This window comes from Diadema antillarum, unplaced genomic scaffold (assembly GCF_040938485.1).
Source record: "Diadema antillarum isolate AM-2024a unplaced genomic scaffold, OU_Dant_1.0 scf00000008, whole genome shotgun sequence".
In the NCBI taxonomy this organism is placed as follows: Eukaryota; Metazoa; Echinodermata; class Echinoidea; order Diadematoida; family Diadematidae; genus Diadema; species Diadema antillarum.
In genome coordinates, this window is record NW_027270897.1 from 860,158 (window position 1) to 881,737 (window position 21,580).

Consider the following 21,580-nt stretch of genomic DNA (forward strand, 5'->3'; position numbering starts at 1 on the left):
GCACGTGGTATACATTCATACATATACATGCTCATATACATGATATTAGTATACATATATACCTATTTTACACAATAACTTATTTTACACAATAACATCATATCTGCAGCTAAACAATTGTAATGTAAACATAAATAAACCCCTCCAATTTTATTTAACCAAAATTTACATACATATTTCCAAGATTTATCACTAGCATCTAATAATTTAGGCAACCAAGAAAACCTATGTGACTTCATTTTTGCATCTAAATCAATCATTCCTAAACCACCTTGTAAAACACCATTCATTACATTACAATTTTATAACAAGTTGAAAGATAAATCAATTGAGATACAAGTAAAGATTTAATGATAACTACTTTCCCATAATACCTTGAATTTCTCATCCTCCACATTCTTATTATTCGCTTAATTTTCTCAATTTTTACCAACCAATTTAAACGATTAAATTCATTTTCTGTCTGACACAAAACAACACCAAGATATGTAACCGGCTCTTCTGTCTATTCTAAATTTTCTTAAAAATTTACTTCAGTAATATAAATATTCAATGGTAATATTTTTGTTTCTTGACAATTCAACTGTAACTGAGCATATTCACCAAAAATTAACACCTCTTGCAATGCAATATTACCTGACTCTACCGAGTCAACAATTAATGTAGCATCGTCAGCTAACTGAAATACGTATATCATAAATATTGTGGGGCGGGTCGTCATAAACTGGTATACTAATGCCGTGGATATTCATGTTAGACCGTATACGTGTTGCCATTACCTCAACTACTAAAACAAATAATATCGTTGATAGGGGGCAACCCTGTCTAATACCCCTTTTAATCTTGAATACATTTGTAACCCATCCATTATTAATAATCTTTGCCATTACATCCGTAAATAAACATCTATCCATTTAGTAAATGATTCCTTAAAATTAAATCTTCTTAAAACCTGCAAAAGAAACTTAAGACTCACACAATCAAACGCTTTTTGAAAATCCGGAAAGATAAGTATACCTTCCTTTTTGAATACATGACAATAATCAATAATATCTTGAATCAATCTCAAATTATCTACAGCTGAACGCCCTTTTATATAATCAGTCTGACCACAAGAATCTTATGAATCACTCTTTGTAATTGCTGAGACATGATTATCATATAATCTGTGTTTGATAATGATATCGGTCTCCAATTATCTAATATTCGTTTATCTCCCTTTTTGTATATAAGTGTGAGAACCCCTTGCTTTTTACTTTCAGATAACTCACTTTTAACATAAGCTTCGTTTAAACTCTCAACCAATAAATCGTTTATATCCATCCTAACCCATCACACCCGGATGCCTTGTTATTTGTCATAGACATAACGGCTTTTATAACATTCCTTTTCTGTAATCATTCCTTCACAACTATTTGCATCCAATCCATCTAACTCACGTAACCTTATTCCTTTCAAATAATTATCTTATTCATCATCTTCAGCAATATTTTTTTTACCATCTTCAATAACAAAATCAATTTCTTTTTTAACTCTATTCATTTTTTCTCGCTTTAAAAAAAAAAAATTTGATTGACTTCTCCCCAAACTCCATCCACTTTTCTCTTGCTCTTACATATACACCTCTACATTACATTGTGCGTATATATCTCATCTAATTCTTTCTGAACATTTTTCATTTCTTGAATATCTTCAATGTTTCCATTTTTATCTACCATTTCACTTAAATCTGAAAATTTCTTTTGTAACTGTTTAATTCTCTCATTCTGCAAATTTTGTTTACATTTTGAATATCTAGGCCTAATTGTCAATTCTCTAACTTTGATTTTGAATATTTCCCATCTCAACTGTGAATTTGCATTACAATACTCCGTATTAACTTTTGTAATCAAATTCTTAATATGATATTTAAACTTTTCATCCAATTACAAAGCATCATTTATTTTCCAATAACCTTTACCCCGAGGGGTACTTCAGACTCTCAACTTGAGAGATACTGCGTTGTGATCGCATTTCAGTGCTGGACGAATATCCGTACTAAGCACAAAATCACATCATATGGAAGAAGACACCAGCCAATAATCAAGGCGAGAATAAATACCTAAAGAAACTTGACGCCAGGTAAATTGTTTGTTTATTTTTTGTGAGGATACATCTTTCTCCAAACATCTGTAAATTTGTTTGTTTGAATAGATTTTTGAAAGGGTTGTAGAAGCTTGCGTTTTTGAGAAACGCCCCTAGTATCTATTTGAGGGTTTCGCGGTGTATTCCAATCTCCTCCACAAATGATCAAATCATTAACTTTCTTAATCTTATCGACCCATACCAATACATTTCTATAGTATATTTGTTTATCTCGTGGTTTTGAAAGAGCATATATATTTACGAGTAAAAAGAAACATTTTTGATAACCTAGCCGGAGAGCAATAAATCTTCCGTCACCTTTATAATAAGTATCTATAACTTCTACAGATAAGTTCTTACGTAATAAAATCGAAACACCTCTGGCATGATTTGAACCATTACAGAAAAATATTCGTACACTCCACTCTTTAACCATTTGTTTTTCTATGTCTTTAGTCCAATATGTCTCCTGGAGACATGCAATATCAGTTTTCTGTGCTAAATTTTAAAAATTGTCCGTATCTTTCTTATTTCAGGTCTATTTTTGATGGATGTCGTCAACACTCGTATTCAGAAATCCACATCAGATATCAGGTATATATTACACCTAAGTCGCGTTTCCATTCAGTATTATGGATATCTGTCTGCGCAAAGCAGATAAAGTAAATACATGTAGTTGTTGTTCTGCTATGTGCATAATACCCTCTAATAAATATACATTATTTATTATGTATATAGCATGCACAATTACATGTATAAATTATCCTCATATACATATGCATATTATTCAAATTTATGTGTATAGACATAATAAGTGCTATAGTTTATTTTGATATTTACCTATAAACATTTATCTATGTGCAGTACGTGATATCATAAATACGTGATAAAAAGAGAGAGAGATACGGGGAGAGAGGGGGAGAGAGAGGGAGGGAGAGAGAGAGAGAGAAAGGGAGGGAGGGAGAAAGATAAAGAAAGAGAGGGAGAGAGGGGGAGGGAGGGAGGGAGAGAGAGAGTGACTTTTGTCCCGGAAACTGTTGCAATATACAACATATATACGACATCATATTATCCTAATATTGCACGAGCCGATCCAGTGATTTCTGAAATTTGATGATAAGATTCTATATGCCATATAGCAGGGCATCATAATGCTTCGATAATAAGTTAGCCAGGGTAGTTTCGCATGACTCATCCTATATCATGCCGTCGGATCGAGTGCAATTTTTTCGACTTTCTTGCCTTTCCGTTCTTACCGAGATTTTCTGAAGAGAAAGTCAAAGGGTTAAAGTGGGCGCTGTTATGTGTGGGCAGAATATTCGATCTGTTCTCTTTGATTAGCGTTATAGCATGAGGCAGCGTAGAGACTTGACGGAATCACCGTTAAAGCTTAATCTGCAGGTTCATCCGTGCAGGCACGGTCAAATTTTCCGGTGTTGATGTTGAGGTCAACGTTCCCAGGTATATACGCAAAACACTGAATGGGGTGCCAGCCCTCCCTCTTATCATAGCATAATGAAACAAAAATTGCTGCGTACTAGCCGCTGCAAAGTATATTTTAAATGTATTTCATGTTAGAACAAACGAAAATTAGGGTGCTAGGTAAATTACAGGACAAATACAGCTCTACTGCTTTGCTGTGTAGAGCTTTCAGATTCAGCATGACCGAATTTTATTCAAAAATCATCGTGAATAATCTTGCTTCCAGAAATTAAAACGTCATGATGAGAGAGTTATACATTTTGAGGGTAATATTCTGAATTAGGGAAAGTACCTCTCACATTAAAATGTGCATGCGAAGAAAAAAAATGTAATTGCCCTCCGTCTGGTTTCATATACGACACTTATTCTGAAGGTATATGTAGGTACACATATCTGGGACTGTGTACACGGTGAAACTATACGCTAACTTATATACCAACTCCCCTGGATTCTTGATATACTTTGAGCAGTCAGATATTATTATCAGATAATCTGCATATTATTCGTAACTGATATGTAGCTTCTAACATCTCGTAATATTTTTGTTATTAGAACGGTTGCGTCTGTTAACGATCCAAACGACACATTTAATCAGGCATCACATTGGTCCGATTTGTTGGGCTAAAGTGCGATTATCGCTTGGATTTTAGGGGGCTTCCCTCGAATTAGTTACGAATGGGGTGTTGAGTGGGTGATCGTCGCTAGTTACTGGCTTACGAAAAGCAGTGTCACATGATCTCGATATCAACTCCTCCACACACATATATACACGCACACACACACCCACCCACACACACACACCCTTACACGCACACATATACACACAAACACACGCACACATATACACACAAACACACGCACGTCAACAGTCTTTCCGTTCCCTAGACATCGTGCTCTTTCAGGAGCAGATAGCGAGAAGTATATCACATCCTATCACCGTGACCCCTAGAGTTGCACCTGCATCCAGTTTATATAGACTTGTTAATCTCTGCCGGCAGCTTGTTTTTGCTATGACGCTCTTTTAGATCTTGCACATTATCATGTTTTCTGACAAATATTTAAAAAAAAATGCCACTCTTTTGTGCAAAATTTCCAAGAACTCTGTCGATTAACTTACGAATCACAATTTCAGATAAGAAATGCTTAATGACGATGTTTATTTGCATCGTCAGTTTGTATGTCATTTCAAAGTAGTTTATACAATGCATTCATGCTTTTCGAAAAAAAAAAGATATATACACAATACACACACGCAGTTTTAATTAATTTATCATCAGTTATTTTAGTTTTATCCTATTTAGCAATAGCATACAGCTCATTATGCTAACCTTACACAGCACTCGATTTCTGATACCGAGGTATAATTCTATAAAGCTGACATCTTTCATGTGATTGTTAAGGACAAAATGAAATAGATAAACAATATTTTTCCAGGAAAGCACTGGGAGCGCAGCAAACTAGTGAATATATCCGAGATATCGACAAGACCGTGATTTCTTTTTTTGTAAAGTTAAGTTTCGAAAGTAAGTCGTCTACTTCAATATTCTTAAAACGTCTGAAAATCTGACATCGAAAGGCAGCTTTTTTTCACTCTATGATTATGATTAATTTAGTCTGTGAGGCTGAGAATACCTAGAGTCTAAGCACCGCCCCTATTTTGAATCGATATTACATTTTATAGTCTATTACAAAGCAATGCATCGTTTTAAAAGAGGACAAAATCTTCCGGAAGTTCCCATTATTATTTACGCACGAAGGAACTGTCGAGGAGCGTATCTCAGGAACGATGCCGTGAAAACCTGAATCGTTATAAAGGCCACAGGAGTAGCGTGCATGAGCACACTATGTAAGAGTCATGTTCGGTCCCTTAAGAAAGCGGTTCAACTGATACAAGGGCTTGTTAAAGACTTTCTAATAATAGCAACTTCAAAAATCATAAAAGCCTCCGCAGCAACAAGCAGAGCTCCGGAAAATTGCTTGGTTGTTGCTATGGTACTAGATGTCATTGTCAGTAGCCTTCACGGTATTCAAGGTAGGACTGAACGGAACACTTACCTTATAGCATTGCCGTTATACGTTGCTTCAATCACATGCAAAAGTAACCAGACCTTGTAATTTCATTGGCCAAAAGCCAGATCCTTGCTAAGTGTGTTTTCTGAGACAATCAAAAATATCCCAAGACTCAAAAATCTCAAAACTCAAACATGTTCTACCCATTCCTCGTTGCCCCCTCTCTTTCTCTCACCCCTCTTCACTCCATCTTCTATAGTCGCCCCCCTCCCTTCGCTTCCCGCCTCGATCTCCATTCTCCTCTCCTCTTTTTTTAAATTCTTTTTACATCACTATCTGTCTTTCTCTACACGTCGCCTGTATCTCGGACACTTCCTAAATAGGTATTTTATTCGAGCAGTTGATATTTTGACAATTCAAAAAGTTCCTTCCTCTTGGCACAAAAACAGTTCGTTAGCTGTAAATACTGACGGTCCTACGGCAAGTCCTCTTCAAATTGAGCAGTGGATGTCCGACAAATAAATTAAAAAAGAACCGCTAACGACTGTTTCCTACCGTAATAGTTTGAAAAAGTCCCTCAAGCACCATGACACGTTAAAAAGGGACTGAATTGAGTGTATAGGCAAACTTCTCCATCAATGCTATTTATGCTGTATTATGATCAACCACACAAATGAAAACCGTACAAAATTATTGTCATGTAAATGAACACAAATTGACCATTATTCCATATTCCACTGCGTACATACTCTTTACTACGTCGTTCCAATAATACTCTCCCATCGTGCTATGTGTGGGTACATCACCTGACGCGAAAGCCACTTTTTTGACAGTTTGAAAGTTCTTTGCAGCTACCAATTCTACCAAGTGTGTCTTAAATAGGCGACATTATCGTGAAATTTCATTTGTAGATCGACATTGACTCATGATGGGTGTAACTGTTGTCGACTTTTCACATTTTATCGAACTTCTCTTCTCGTCGTACTTCCTCGTATCTTTTTTAAACCTGGAGGGGATAACATGATTGGCAATGAATCTCTTTCCGAAGACATTCAAAGCCGCAGACGATTTCCAGAAATAGGTGTGGTGGGCATGATCTAGCGACCGAAGGGCCGACTCCATTCGCTCATTTCAGTTACTTCTTCAGTTAGTGAAAGTTGAATGTAGTCAGTGGGGGATCCAGAGGGGGACGCAACCGGCGCCCCCCCCCCTTTATTTTTTGTTAAAAACAAGAGAACAAAAAATGAAATGAAACCCGGAAGTGGCACCAGAATATTAGTTGCGCCCCCCCCCCCCTCCCCTTTACAGAATTCCTGGATCCGCCCCTGGTAGTGACTATAATCATGATTTGTGTAAAACCTTCATTTCAATTTTGATCAAAATGATGAGTTGAAGGAGATGAGTATACGGCTTGCCAAATTCAAGACGCAAAATGAAAAAAAAATAAAGACATAATTATTGAGTTATACACCGAGACAGACAGACAGACAGACAGACAGACAGACAAGACAGACAGACAGACACATACGTGTACACACACATACACAATTTTTAATGATATTCTTTATTTGAATTTCATTCAGTATCAGCCTCTTTTTCACAATAATATCAATTCACAGACACACACATGCACAACACACACACACACACACACACACACACACACCGAACAATATAAGGTGTGCGCACAAATGTCTAATCCCTACAGCAAGGAAAAAAGAAAACAGCAACACCATAATGGACACATGTCAAACACAGTAACAATGGAAAAAATGAATTGACCAAATAATAATATAAGAAAAGATAAACCAATGAAAGAGCACTCTGAACCCCCTTTTGCTCCTCCAATTCTCAATTCCGGCTTTCACCCACAGGTTTCTTGCAGTTGATGCATTTTCTTGTTGAGTCTTTATCCTTCTCTCTCTCTCTCTCTCTCTCCCTTTCTCTCTGTGTCTCTCTGTCTCTCCTTCTCACTCCCACCCCATCCCCCCTCTCTCTCCTTCTTGCGACATCTTCCGGACCTTTCGAGTCCTTGTCTTAAACTGTAACGGTGTCCTCCACGACTCCGTACCCGGGACTGTGGGGGAGCTAAAAATGGCAGCGGCCCCAGGCCTGATCCCTAAGGAGCACATCAAGAGCAACAGACTGAGAGCGAGAAAGTTTGTGCACAAGGTCAACATCCGGGCCAGAGAAGACAAGCGCACTATACCAAGGGTTTAAACTCTGTCAAAGGCTTCTGTTCATACACTATTATGATGCTGTTGTTAATGATATGATATTCCAATGCTAAGGTCCTGGAGGGGTTAATACCTATAAGAGGAGGAACTTCAACGACCAACGACCAAAGATGACTGAGAGGTTTTTTAAAAGCGGTTATCAATTTGAAGAACAGTCTATGTGTTATATTTGGTCTGAAACCTCCTCGTAATGAGGCGTGAAACAGGAAGACACCAATAAGAAGTAGCTCTAAAGTAATTGTTGATACGCGGTCATTCATTAAAGTTTCTCTCGCTATACTCTAGATTGGATCAAAAAGAAGGCGTGTTTTTTTTCCCCCCTTGAGACACCATTGTGTTCAAACGAGAGTCGCTGATGATTTTTGTGTGTATGTGCAAATTGGGAAGTTTCTGCTGAATCTGCGATGTAAATGATGCCATACATATAAAAACTTTCATTTTTTTGTGTGATTATCTACTCTAGAAATTACTCGGCGGAAATCTGTAAACTTAAGATGAGTTATTTTCACTGCCTTCGTCATTTAATGGAAAAATCAACGTTTTGTTTTCTATGAGATCGAGCACATCGTTGCCATAAATGGCCATTTGCAGATGAAACAAAAACCCAGCATTAGTGCTTTGAAATAGTTCTAAAATGTGAGTTAGGGATAAAAACAACCACTGTCAAAATTTGAATCCATGTAATGGATGTTAAGTATTTTTAAATACACAAAATGTGAACAATAGTTATAATAAATATGTTTCCAGACTACACCGTCTACAGTTATGGTTTAATTAGAAAAATACTGATATCTCCTTACATTTTAGGCTTTATTGTGAAAGTTGTATATGGTAGGGTGATTTGTGATACAACAAACCTACACATATGCATCAAATGTGATATCTTGAACATTTTTGTTATAATTACTGCTCCCAAAGTTTAACAGGGCCTTTAATCTTCAAGATATATTTGGTAGTAGATTTGAAAAAAAAAATTACAAGAATGAATCAAAATAAAAGGAAAGCTTGGATCATTGTTCACGTGACATTTATTAAAAGCAGTTACAAATACATTTTTGATTATGATTTACATTATATAAGCAGGGAGATGGGAGTTCCCGCTTCGCTGATATAAGCATGAAGTAGTTGAACATTATTCATTGAAGCGATGTTGGCCTGATTCTTTTATAACTAGTAAGTTCTCTAGATTTCTCTATTAATTTTTATTATTGAACTACCCAATGCAAATCCCAATCCCACCCTTCCTAAAAGTAATTTTATTGATGGTATAAACATTGCTGAGAAACATTCAACCTAGTTTCTAGGAGTGACCCTAGATAGCAATTTAACTTGGAATACTCATGTGCAGAATATTACTACAGCAATATCTAAAACAATTGGTGTTTTAAGGAGAATAAAGTATTTGATTAATGATCAAACTTTAATAATGTTATATAACACTTTATTTTTACCATATGTAATGTATTGCAATATTGTATGGGGCAACTGTAGCAAAACTAAATTAAATACAATTTTTATTCTTCAGAAAAAGGCTCTTCGTATATGCACACACTCAAATTTCTTGGCTCACACCGATCCTATATTTCATCGCCTAAAACCTTTAAAAGTCCATGACATACATATATATCTAACTGCTATATTTATGTATAAACACACTCGAAGTTTATTACCATTTTTTCATAACGCCTTAGTAACCAATGACCATATTCATTCATACCCAACCCGTCGTTCCCATGATTTTCATTTAAGTAATCCAAAGCTTTTACTTGCTCAAAAATCGATTAGACATCACGGTCCGGATACATGGAACACTCTTCCTGAGGAGTTGAAACAGTGTGCCCCCTTGTTTTCATTTAAAGCAAACTTAAAGAAGCATATTTTATTACAGTATACTTCAAATACAGATTAAAAACAAATAATTCATATGATTAATGTTGGTTCCCCAAATAGCAGCATCGCATACTGTTCCCTCTTCCAGCAAACCAATTCGATTTATACATTCCAGCATATCTGCCCTTCTGCACTTTCTAGCACTTGCACGGACATCCACCACCAGCACGTTTATTTTCCCCTGCTATCTTCGCAGCAGAATTTGTATTGTATTTTATTATTACGAAACTAGTATACGTCCCTACTTTTTCCTCTGGCCGGCCATCTTTTCAAGCTATGCTTACAATTGCGGCCCTCTGCATAATCGCTCCATAATTATAATTGTTGTAATCCCCGCTGCATAGACATGCATACTGTATATTGTATCATTAATTACCTTTTATATCTTTGTTCACGCAAGTCAAACGACTCTGTTTTGAATTTATTTTGTATATTTCCCACATGTTTTCCTTTCCTTCTCTATTCTTCCCTGCTCCTTTTTCCTCGTTCTTCGTTGTCCAGTATCTGTCTGAGTGCATTTCCTCAAATTCTGTTGTTTCTGTGTATTGTGTTATTGTTGTTGTTGTTGTCGTCGTTATGGTTTTTTTTTTTTGTGGCCGAGTGCATATCTTCCTTTCCGTTCAATTTTCCTGGCACACCTGGCCCCATAGTGTCTGTGCCACAAATGTGATATGTTATATAGTTTATACGTTTGCATCCTAAAATCCTAGTAAGTATTGTTCATAGTATCAACATCATTATATCAATGAGTAAAATGTACAATAGTATATAGAAGAATTTAAAATGAATATGTCTTATTGGTATAACAAATTGGTGCTGTTGTTGTTGCTTTTTTAGTGGAACACTGTTTTCCATCATTGTGATTATTTACTATTTTTGTTGCCATGACAAAGTGCATTGTTTCTTTTTTTACGACATCATTCGTGCATAATTTATATTGTATTGAAAAAAAAAATCCTTTATCGGACGAGTGTAAGAGAAATGAAAAAAAAAATTTGTATCACTTTGGATTATGTCAACTTTTTCTTTTCTTTTCTTTGTGATGATGGAAATAAATAAAGTATTGAACTAAATAAAATAAAGTATTGAACATGTTCATGATTATGTGCCTTATGTACATTGATATGCTGATTGATTTATTGATTTGCAGAAAATAAAGTATCTATTAAACAAACAAACAAAACAATGCATGTTGACTTTTGTTGATTCATGATACCCTCAGTATCACTTATGAGGCCAAAGGAATATTTAAATTCATGTATGTGCCATATATTTCATAGCGTGTTTTTTTTTTCACTATATCTCTTAAGATTACTTGGATACTCCGGAAAAAAACCAGTCTAAACTAAGACTTATATCAATTACATCATCTGTCAATCATAATTATTAGTAACTTGGCATCTTTTTATCGCAACACAGGCATACATTCCAATGTGTGACTCACCGGGTTTGTTTCATGGTGCGCCGTGATCTGTATTGAGCAACAGTTGTCTAGAAAAAGAGATAATATCTTTTATGATATTTTAAGCAAAGTGATTTCGGAACTACCTTGTCCTCGAGCACGGCGCTTACACTTTTATAAAAGTCAGCGAAAGTATAGCATGTATACCTTCCTTGCCAGTTTCCCAACAACTGATCAAGGACGCCACGCGCGAGGGGACGCCTCGCACCTTGAATGACAGATTTGCGAAAAAACTAGGGAAATAACTCATTCGCGTATTTGTGGCTATGGAATGAGGGGCCATGCGAGTGAGAGGTGGGGTGGGGGGGGGGGGTGGGTGAACGTTGTTGTATCTTGAGGAAGTGGTTACGGGGAGCATGCCTTAAAGGAGACCTCCGGATGATTTTTAGATTTTTACTTTTGAACAACTATAAATTAGTTATACCGAGGACACAGTTTCAGAATTTGTGATAATTGGGATGAAGAATAAGAATATTTTAAAAATTTAGAACAAATTGCTATGAACAAGGATGATGACATGGCAGAGTCACCATAAGAATGCATGAGTTGGGGCTCAAGGAAGCAGAACAAAAGAAGAAGGCATGCATAGATTATACACAGGTGAACTCATTTCTGAAATATGTGAATCTCCTATGTCATCATCCTTGTTCAGTGTAATTTGTTTAAGGTTTTTCAAAGTATTGTTTCTCTGCTCAAGAACCACAATAAATTCCACAAATCTATACATGGAATTGTTGATCTATGTACTATATTATGATATGAAATTATGAAAATCGTGTGGAATGTCCCTTTAACGTTGCTCAGCAGCAGCTGTTAGTAAAGTGTCTGGTATCAAACATGACACTAACCAATAGCATAGGATACCACAGCAAATGTAGCATATACAGAACTATGGGTATATAGCATCGCTTAGCAGATCAATTGCAGACTGATATTGCTGCGGGGCCGCGGATGGAGAGGGTGGGGGCTTTTAGATGGAGAACGATCGAAATTAAATAATTAAAAGATCACGACGAAATAATTTCATGCCCCTCGGAGGGTTTCTTCTCATTCTTTTCATTTGAAGTAGGGGGAGGGTGAAGGGGTGGTTAACCATAGTTCCTTGACCCCCCTCCCCCATCGGTCCGCAGCCCCCCTTCCCCCCCCCCCCCCCACATGCATTAATAGTAAACGTTCCGCGACCCTTCTGCCATACCATAGTCAGCAACTAGACCTAGACCTTCAGGGAAATGCGTGTAAAATAACGGATGAACAATTTGGTAAGCTGGCTTGTAACTACGAAAACTATGAAAAGAGAGTATAATATCTAGATAATTAATCTTACAGATAATATCATGATATACCCCAAAATTAAACATGACACTGAAGATGTCATCAAAAGGGAACAGTTGGTCAGACCCTCTGGTTGTTAAACCCCTTTGACCACTCTATTGTCAGATCTTCACTTGTGATTTTGAATGAGGAGAGGCAAGTATAAGAAGGGAGAAAGTGAGAGAGATGAGAAAGATAGAGGGCGCGGGAGGAGATGAAGAGGGGTGAGGGGAAAGGGGGTAAGATGTGAGGGGAGGGAATGAGATGAGCGCGGCCCAATTAGGGTTACTTCCTTGTGAATCAACAGTCTGTAACGAGATGCCCAAAATGAGCACCATGTAGCCTTTATGCAAGCATGGATAATTGACTTTTAAAAAGCATCGATGCTACATGTACGCTCCACACACAATCAGTTTTGCCCTTCTTAGTAAGTCTGTAATCTTTTGCTAGCTCATAAGTCCATATAACGAATTTGTGAAGACAGCCTCCCTGCCATTCTCCTTGATTTATTTACTCCTAGGCAATGCCGATGAGTTTATTGGTGGCGGGAAATTATTTGATAGTTCGTTACAGTTTGTTGACGCTCTGTATAACATTAACGAGGAGCAAACCGTTGCAGTCTTGCATGCTTTGCGTTTGGTTTGCTCGGTTCTTCCTTATCTGAGCGGAAAAATTCGCCCAGAAACTTAGTACTTCCTGCAAATAAAGTTCGCTGGATCCAACAAGGGAACTAGTTAAACATGCCGCATTATCCGCTCCCTGACTCGGTCATCCAGAAACCCAGTTGAGAACACGTTTTACGGCGCACGCAATTGGATTTGAGATCGATCACGCATGCGATCAGTAATATCGCTCCCTCTGGGATTCAGTACTCTATCGGTTGTCTGCTTCTCCGCGATACGATAAGCGGTGACTCAACGACCAAATGCGCTGTGGTCTCCCCTTGATTATAGAAACGGTAGCTCACTCTCAAACTTTTCCTCACCCGTGGTGGACGCACACCACAATATTCTATGCCAACATTTTGCGAAAGTCGGAATAATAGTCGTAACCTATACTCGGACGATACTCCGGATCGTGTGATGCTATTTTTCATTTCTTGTCTCGCAGGTCTTTGGACGAAGCCAGCTTTTCTTTGATCGTTGGTGCTACATCGATTTCATCAAATAGTGAACACTACATTATTTCCGACAAAAGCTGATGACGTACAGACAGTAACGTACACCACAATCTTATTTCAGACAGAGGGTTCAAGTTCTTGTCATCCATGTTATTGAAAACAATAATAATTGTTGCAATTTTAATCAACACCATTGTATATTGAACTGAAATTACTCTTGACATCGGAGCTGGGGCCAAAACCATAATCGAAGCAGGTAAATAAAAGTGAATACCAAATTACTCGTCGTCTGCCCCGCGATGCACTGGTAGGATCTGGTGTTCGTTGGCGCCAAAATGACAATTCGACCAGACGACAGATCACCCTTGAAGATGTCCACTTCCAGGCTTGCCTGCATGCTGTTGCAAGTCCTGCTCTTTCTCGGCACCACTGGCTACGCTCAACATCTTTCAGGTACGTTCTCCATCCTTTCAATACTGTCACTAATTTAATAATAATTACTAACAACCCCAGTCATGTCATCGATGTCTTTGCAATCTTTGATCTCTTCTGTCATCAATCTTGATGCACGTGTGCAACAAGAATTGTAATCTAATAGCTATGGTGATTTTGGGGAATGATCACCTTGTTTCTCTTTCGGCCGATTCCTGAAATGAATAATGAATGAATAAAAAATTGGAATGGATTTAGTTACAATTTGCAAGTGAAAATTCGTCTCTGATTTGATTAAAATACCACTACGCTTATACAAAGTTAGGATAAGAATCTTGTCACAATATTTATTAGTACTCATCAGGTTGAGTAACAGCTAGTGACCCATTATCGTGGCTTGTAGCATGTTGATAAGATTTCAGTAGTTTGAACATTGTTCGCGTAAATGGCAGTCCGACGATGGTTCCTGTATAACGGGAAGTACGCGATGGACCGGAGTGTTTACATTCTTAACTCACAGGGAAATAACATTGCCAAACAACGAAACTGTTGTAAAGTCATTCTGTTTTTTCACGCTTCTCCCTACCCCACACGACGGTGAGAACAGTGCGAAAAGTTGTGTTTGACCTGTACGCTGTCTGGCCCTTTCCCATTTCCTACTGGGCGTCACTCGTCAGGATGAAAACGTTGCTAGAAGAGCATGTTAAGTATTATTCTTAAACACATGTATTAGCATGCTCTTCTAACAACGTTTTCATTTATCCTGACTGCAATGATATTCCTTGGGAAATGGGAAAGGGATGAAGTGCAGCGATATAGTCAGCTTGGTGTGAAGATGGTGTCTAATCGACGACATAAGCATAACACTGGTTTTTGACTCTTTATACTAAACAAAAAATTATTAATCAACAATGTGCTGGGAGATACTGAATGCAAATAGTTCAATTCAATTAAATTCAATTAAAATCTAATTTCATTTTTTCATTTTTTTTTTCGACAAGAACATACAGTTCACTTTCTTTGGTAGCAGGGAATAAGGTTTCAGCGCAAAAGATGTAAGATAAAAAAAAGAGTATGTAATATGTTGTGGAACCTGAAAGTAATCATACGTTGTCATAAAAGCAGAAGTGATCGAAATGAAGTAAACAATACGCAAAGTGCGCAAAATGGAGGGACCTACTAAAAAGACAAAGCTTGTAGAAATATCTAGAATGCGGACCCCTCTGATTAAGGACATCAATCGAAAAATAAAAATTGAAGCACAGAAAAAAGTAAGTTAAATAAGCGTGATTCACTACTTTATTGTACAGGGTCTGAGAGAGAGGTATTCCTGCTTCCCATACCCCTATTCTGTCTTTGATCATCTACAGCAATATCGATATACATTTATTCATCATTATTCTGATATTATTATTATTATTGGTATTATTATTATTATGATTATTATTATTATTATTATTATTATTGTTATCATTATTATTATTATTATCATCATCACTATTGTCATTTTGTTATTATTATTGCCATCATTATCATCATTATGATGATGATGATGATGATGATGATGATTGCTATTACTATTATTGTATTCATTAGCATAATTATGATTACTTTTACTATTGTTACTAAATAGTAGAAGTAGTAGAAGGATCATTATTGTCATAATCGTTAATATCGTCATTGGTAACATTACATTTCTCTTTGATGAAATACCATGAAAAAAGTTGTACTTAAGATGTGGACAAAACACACTCCTGCTATCTTCTAAATAACCATAAGTTAACGAAGTCCGTGAAGGTACCAATCGACGACAGGTACGATAGTTTATGATATTGTATATAGGGCTATTAGAAAAGGGAAAAACATCACTGGGAGTCATCAACAACACTCATCGCTGACGTGGCCAGAGTGAACAGGTATTATCTATTAATGTGGTTGACTGAGGGGCAAGGGTGACTCCGGTGGCTCATCTTTCGTGTCACCGCATTAACCCCCGCGGTCACCACAGCCACCCCTCCGCTCCCTATCTCCAGGGTTAATACCCAATTATCTTTCATCAAGTTCATGGTTGCGCAGGTTAGACTTCCCGTGTGTGTGTGTGTTACCATTCATCATAATCGTCCTCGATGTGCCGTGTGTAACGGTACTTTGAGTCAAGTCCTGCGGCTTTGTGTACCTGTACCGTGAAACAAAATAACGCAACCAGGCCTTGACTGCCTTGCGGTGACGAACAAACAGTAACTCGCCTGGACAAGATTTTAAAGAATGAGAACTAATTAAATCATATGATATGATGGCTAGTAACTGATCAGTGGGAATCAGTGGGAATGCTGGGGGATGATTGTTCCAATCCTTGTGGGATTCATTTAAGAGTACATTATATACCTATTGTTGTGTGAAAATTGTTTGCTTCAGAACGGTCTCATATTCAAGTAATATGCAGTTTAATGTTTTCAGGTTAGCATGCCTGTACAGTGACGGGGCATTAAACTGCACATTACTTGAATATGAGACCGTTCTGAAGCAAATAATTTTCACACAATAATAGATATATAAGATGTATGATGTACTCTTAAATGAATCTCACAAGAATTGGAACAATCATAACCCAGCATTCCCACTGATTCCCACTTACTAGCCATCCCCTTTAACTATGCTTTCAGTTCAGTGTGTATTTCGTAATAGCTGAGATAAGAAATTGTCCTCATTATGCCCCATCTATATCTATCACGAACTTCTTGATGTATAATCAAGAGACGAGTTAAGGTATTACACTGTATTATCTTTTTTTTTTAAACAAATACGAGTCATGGTAATCAGTATCATATGATAATGCCTCCTTCACTTTTAAGATATCTGCATTGCTTTCATTTTTTGAAATCACAGGTAATTAGACAATATGGTCCTCATCCCTATGGTATGATATAAACCAGCTGCACTTTCACTTTAAGATAAGGTACATGTGTATATGCACCAAAACAAAGAGAAATTCAGATTCAAAGTCAAACATAATTCTCTTCATGTTTTCGCATACATACGATGCCAACAGATTAATCATTGGGTTATTGGGATCCGTGATGAGCAGAAATCAGATAGTCCTTTCGATGGCGACATCCTGTGGAGTCTCCATGTGCTCATGGAGTAACTTATCAACTTGCCAGGAAATACGCATGAACTGGCATTGCCTATGTCAATGATAACACGTCTTCTTGTACTCTTCCGCGTGTTACGTCCCTCGAGGGCTGCAAGGCGCATTTCCATACCACTTACAAGAGGCCTTCATTAAACAGAACAAAACAAACAACAAAAAGCACAGAAAGAAAAATAAAACAGAACAAACAAAACAGAACAAACAAAATAGAATGGTGGAAGTTAGAGTCTGGACATGAAAGTGAAACACTTTTGCAAGATGTTATCGTGTGAAACTACTCGAGGGAATCCTTGAAAGTGATTTCGATACTTTTAGCTTCATTGTTACCAACGGTTAGACAAATGAATCATTTCGTCTTTCATTGTGATCTAGCAGTGCTGCTTTGCAGGTGACCATTTATCAAACTATCAAATCGATTACTAAAAGAAAAAAAAAATGAAGTTCCTCTTACAGATTCAATTTCAGTTTTATATCATTGGCTGTTTAATTGTGTGTGTGCCTTTTTCTTTTTGGTAATACAGATCTTCCTTTGAATGTTGTCGGCAATCGTCATTCTGTTCTGAAAAAAAAAACGGCACGAAGACAAGACAAGACAATATTTCTCTCTTACTTGGATAGTGCATAAAACGGAGGTCCCATGTGTGACAGAGTCACGACTCATGCGCGTAAAAGATCCCGCTTCATTCATTCATTGTAAAGAGCAGGGTGCATATCCCGATGAAGTGGTCCCGTCTCACATTCAACTGGACCCCACGGAAGACCAGCTAGTGCATCTTCTCAGATGGAAAATGAAAACAAACCAACATACAAACAAACAAAGAATAACTTAAGTTCCTCTTACAGATTCAATTTCAGTTTTATATCATTGGCTGTTTAATTGTGTGTGTGCCTTTTTTTTTTTTTTTTTTTTGGTAATACAGATCTTCCTTTGAATGTTGTCGGCAATCATTCTGTTCTGAAAAAAAAAAACGGCACGAAGACAAGACTGAAATGGGCAAACTACAATTGTTGCTGTGTTTTCTTCTTTTTTTTTTGGGGGGGGGGGTAAATTTGTTTTGACAACACGGATTTTGTAGGATCTTCCTCCCCTCCCCCATCTCACGCATCATAATGCTCACGTTTTACCACAAGTTTCTTGCAGGTGTTTTTAGGAAGACTTGGCAATGTTATTTGAAATTCCTATGTACACACTTTAGGTGGGAAGGGAGCATTGCTCATATGTATGACTATGGAGTAGTTCAAAGTGTTTCTGTTTCGTCATCAATAATGTCATTTAGCTTTGTAAACGACCTATTCTGACCTCACCCCACGGTATATATGTCCATCATGTCCGATGTTCGTCCCGGAAACACCCGGAAACGGTCCCGGACGTTCGTGAGCTCATCCGTGTCAAGGTCAAGGGTTGTCGGGACAGCTGGCTAGTCACTTCCTCTGCCCGTCATAATAATCTGTTATCTGAGTCACAAGCTGCAGAGAACGGCCAGGCGATGATATCACACACACAACGACACGCACGCGCGCGCGCACACACACAGACACACTGTGAGCGTATGTACGGGGTCAATGGTAAGAAGAAGTTCAAGTTCAAATTTGTTTTCCATTCACCATGAATACAACAAACCATTCATACAATGAAAACAGCATAAATGCGTTTAAATTAATCATATCATATAGTGGTTTTGATTAAAACGAAAAGAGGAATACACACACATAAACAAAACAAGAATAACAACATCAACAGCAATAAAACAACAACAACAACAACAACAACAACAAAGTAGAACAACGTAGGTCTAACTGGGTCATCTTCAGTTGTAACTCTCCAATGAATACTTGGGAACATTTCGACTAGATCGACGACAAGATATAGTTATCAAACTTTCATGTCGACGAGTCGCATCCAGATGTTCTTCACTTTCTATCTGATCCTGCCAGATTTTAACGTTATAGTATTGGATAAGGATATAGAACCCTGAAACTGGAGATTGTGGATTCAAATACTGTCCGGTGCGTGCATCCGTGGACAAGATACCTTATCTATGTTCATATGTTACTTATTTCAACCTCTTCAATTAGGTGTACAAGTGAACACCTTGAAAAAATTACATCGTAACAGAGCTTTGTAGGAGAACAGTGCTTACACACAGGTGATGCGGTGATTTGGCTCAGTCGTTAGCGCGTCTGCAGTGTTGTGTGAAATCACGTAAAGAGGCAAAACAATAGTTGTTTCTTGCTTGGATAGTGCATAAAACGGAGGTTCCATGTGTGACAGAGTCACGACTCATGCACGTAAAAGATCCCGCTTCATTCATTCATTGTAAAGAGCAGGGTGCATATCCCGATGAAGTGGTTCCGTCTCACATTCAACTGGACCCCACGGAAGACCAGCTAGTGCATCTTCTCAGATGGAAAATGAAAACAAACAAATATACAAACAAACAAAGAATAACTTTGGACGATTTCGTGCGTAAATAGACCATGCCATCATTATTACTAGAACGAAAAGCTAAGGAAAGTATCAATATCCGTAAAATAGTTTGTTGGTGTCAGGCCTTTTCAATGTACAACCGGTGGGTAAAAATAAAAGAAGAAGAATGGCGAGATTAAAGTCGTTCTGTTTCTCCTTTCTCAGTGTAAGTGATGATTCATAGCATATTTATGTGAACATATCCATCACTAGAATATACAAGATAGTCGTCAAATCTATCAAACTACTTTTCAGGTGTCAGTTCTTTCACTGAGGTAGTGCATCGAGTACCATCGTCCTGTATGATTACTGCACTGGTTTGCACTGGAGTGCCTTTAGTGTATACGAAGATAGAGAATGGTACGTTCGCAAGGTGGGATATCATGAGATCAACACCAAAGAAAACTTACGGGGGGGGGGGGTTGAGTGAAAGTTATTTAGCTCATGACAGGGCTAGAGTCTTATGTTGTTTCCTTGTAACAACTCAGTGATTAACTCCGAATAATGAGTCATTAAAATCGCGCTAATGGTACGAACCACAATAGAGATTTATCAGGCACGCACATGAAGTGCGGATAAAAGAAAATGGGGGTGGGGGAGGCTGCATAGGAAAGTTATCGATCATTGATGTGACGCATTCATTTTGTCAGGGATAGCGCAATGACAAACAAGAGAATGAGAGAAAACATATATTTATCTCTCGTTCGTCTGTCTGATCCGTGATTCACCCAACGAACATATGCGCTTCCTGTTGTTAGAAACATAGGGGTTGGTAGAATTCCCTTTGTCACCCTGACATCTGAACAAGATTTAAACAACCACGGCAAGGCAAGGATCACTCGATGTTGACGCTTATATCAATGTCTGCACAGTGCTAGTTGCTGATAAATTATTGTCATTATACAAAATGCTATTTTGTGTAGAGCGCTCTTACGTAAATTACTTCTGCTGCGCACTGTACGATGAGTCTTTTTTACACGCCGATGCCTGTTTTCTGTGGAAAATTTTTGGCTTGCAACACTAAAATGTGAAGAGAGCGCGTGTCATATCTTTAGCCTCTTTGTCTCTCAATCACTCCCCTCACTCTATTATTATTATTATTATTATTATTATTATTATTATTATCATTATTATTATTATTATTATTATTATCATTATTATCATCATTATTATCATCATCATCATCATAATCATCTTTCTTTGTAGTTTCCTTTGGTTTATAACGGAGAGCTTTTATGCATCGGACATCCAAGAAAGCAGACAAAGAAAAGCTGAATAAATAAATAAATAAACAAATAATGATGCCGATGGTCATAATGAAGTGGCTCTATATCACTTAGTGTGGGGTTTGATAATTCTCCATAACATAATATCTTAATATTCTTTCAGAACGTGATGGTTTTGTCTCACCCCACTCTTATTGTATGATTTTCATCGTCATTTTTGTCATCATCATCATCATCCTCTCTTTTCCTGTTTTCCTGTTCTTATCTCCAAACGTTTGACACAGGATTTTTTCAGTACCAAATACACGATAATTATCTTTCTCTACTCAGTTAAATTGTATCACATGATCATGTATTTTGTCATTTTATTTGAAGTAATTTACCAGTTGCACCAGTGAGTAATACTCTGCCTTTGGACAAAAGTGATCTAAATCCGAAGTACAGACGCTTTTGTTCTGAAGTGAAATGCAACCACGAGTGACGAGGGATGCATGTGTTTTTTGCTTATTTGTTTTTGTCTTTTTATTGAAAGTCCTTTTTTGCGATGACTTTTAGATTTTGTAGTTAAATTTGCTTCCTTTGTTCCATGATAACCCCAAACCAATATTTCGCCATAATTCGCCACTAATCCGAGATTAAAGGTATCGAATGTCCATCTCGTAATTATT

At 37.4% G+C, this 21,580-nt stretch overlaps 1 protein-coding gene across 1 annotated transcript in view; it reads left to right on the plus strand.

Annotated features, from left to right (window-relative positions):
* Positions 1–13,971: 13,971 nt before the first annotated feature.
* LOC139718354 (uncharacterized) overlaps positions 13,972–21,580 on the plus strand; it is a 30,503-nt gene continuing 22,894 nt past the window's right edge. Inside the window, exon 1 of the mRNA XM_071629830.1 lies at positions 13,972–14,089. Within this exon, the coding sequence (XP_071485931.1) occupies positions 13,972–14,089 (118 nt within the window). The remainder of the gene's footprint in view (positions 14,090–21,580) is intronic.